Here is a 1,907-nt window from a genome sequence, read left to right as displayed (position 1 = left end):
GTGTGGGGCTCGTGCGGGCTCTCCTCCAGCCGGTGGTCCTCCAGACTGACGCGCACCAGCCCGCCCTCGCGAGACAACTCCGCGGGGATCTCACTGTAACACATGTATATTCAAAACTAACAAGTAGTTTTTGAGTTTTTCTTGAATTTATTCTAAAAGCATTGGGAAATTATGATTTTGTGTTTTTACTAAAAAAAAGTGTGCATTACAGAATAATATAGTATAATAATGATCGTACTAAGTTTACATGGGTGTTTGTTAGAGTTTGTAGCTTAAACGGGTGAACGGATTTCAATTAAATTTGGCATAGATGTAGAGCAAAGCTTGACAAAACACAAAATCTACTTATTTTTGATTTTTTTTCGACGCAGACGAAGTCGTGAGCAACAGATAGTCTATACCAATATTATAAAGAGGAAAGAATTGTATTTTTGTGTGTATTGAAATAACTCAATAAACCTCTTTCACCAATAAATAACTACCTTATACATACATATATTGTATTTTTACAAATTTTTAATTCCACATGGACGAAGGCGCGAGGTTAGTGATATAATACTGAACTAACACTCTAGCGTGTACATGTATGTATGTATGTATACTATGTATTAGCGTGGTATGGACATGTTATTCGACGAGACGATGGGGACATAAACCAGAAAGTGTTAAGATTGAATGTGGATGGCTACAGTAGAGGAAGGCTGAAGAAAGTATTAATGGATTGTGTGAAAGAGGATATGCTTAAGAAGGGAGTGTATTCAGATATAGAGATGTATGGAAGAGCACATGCTGTGCAGACCTTCCGTAAGGGATAAGGGCAAGTGGATAATGATGTATGTATGTATGTATGGAGATGCATACCCGCGCCGGATATGGTTGAGGAACTGCGCGTTGGCGGGCTCGCTGTACAGTCGTATGGGCCCGTCATTCACTGTGAACCCCTCGCGGTACAGCCGCAAGCGAACTGAACGACTTTGTTCCTGCAACGTGGTTTAACATATTTTTATTATCTTAAGAATTTACAAAACTCACTTAATGAAAAACAATCTTCTTACTATTATTATAAATGCGAAAATTTAGATGGATGTTTCTTAAAGTTTGTATCCTAAACGGCTGAACAGATCTCGATGAATTTTGGCACAGACATAGATAGTCTGGAAGAACACATAGGCTACACACTTTTGTTTTTTTTAATTCCACGCGGACGGAGTCGCTGGCGAAAGCTAGTTTTATAATATAGTACACATTTACATTTTCATACTAATCAACAAAAACCAACAATCAAATAGTTTTTATTCAAATTATTTCAAACTGGTGACGATTACATAAGGTTATATAGAAGGAGGCAGATTTTTTTTAATGTTGCCAGAGTTACATATAATTTGTAAGAAAAAGGCAAATTCATTCGTAATAACCAAAATAATGTAGTTACCTCTTGGTCTCTATTAGGCGGCGCTATTTGCTCGTGATCGTCCGCAGTTTGTCCTGGAAATATTTACAATAAAAAATTTAATTTATCTATATACAACGAAAATGTAAATTAGGTATGTATGTCTTTACTAATATAGCGAAGAAAGATTTGTATTTTTGTACTTAAAAATAAACTCAAAAACTACTGGACGAATTACAAAATATTCTTTCACACTAATAGAAAACTACATTATCACCAAGTAACAAAATGGATATGGATAAAGTCGCGAGCAAAAGCTAGTGAATATAAATAAGTAAATCTATTACACTATACACACCTAGAATTTAAAATAATTGTTAGAATTTTGTCGCGATGTCTGTGTGTTTGTGTTTGCAAATCTTAAAAAGGGCTTAATGGATTTGGATGCGGTTTACCTAATTCAATTTTTATTAACACTATGGTCCCTTAGTGATGATTTAACAATTATGAGTGGTAA

General features: G+C 35.2%; 1 protein-coding gene across 1 annotated transcript in view; it reads right to left on the bottom strand.

Moving 5' to 3' along the window:
• Nucleotides 1-5: 5 nt before the first annotated feature.
• The window catches only part of LOC106110402 (NSFL1 cofactor p47), a gene marked incomplete at its 3' end in the record, with an annotated part of 5,791 nt that continues 3,889 nt past the window's right edge, over nt 6-1,907 (bottom strand). The window contains exons 5-7 of the mRNA XM_013292229.1: nt 1,433-1,485; nt 862-980; nt 6-93 (exon numbers count right to left, since the gene is read on the bottom strand). Coding sequence (XP_013147683.1) covers nt 6-93; nt 862-980; nt 1,433-1,485 — 260 coding nt within the window. The remainder of the gene's footprint in view (nt 94-861; nt 981-1,432; nt 1,486-1,907) is intronic.

The sequence above is a fragment of the Papilio polytes genome, unplaced genomic scaffold, assembly GCF_000836215.1.
Source record: "Papilio polytes unplaced genomic scaffold, Ppol_1.0 DF824225.1, whole genome shotgun sequence".
Classification (NCBI taxonomy): domain Eukaryota; kingdom Metazoa; phylum Arthropoda; class Insecta; order Lepidoptera; family Papilionidae; genus Papilio; species Papilio polytes.
This window is presented reverse-complemented; position numbering and strand designations above follow the sequence as displayed.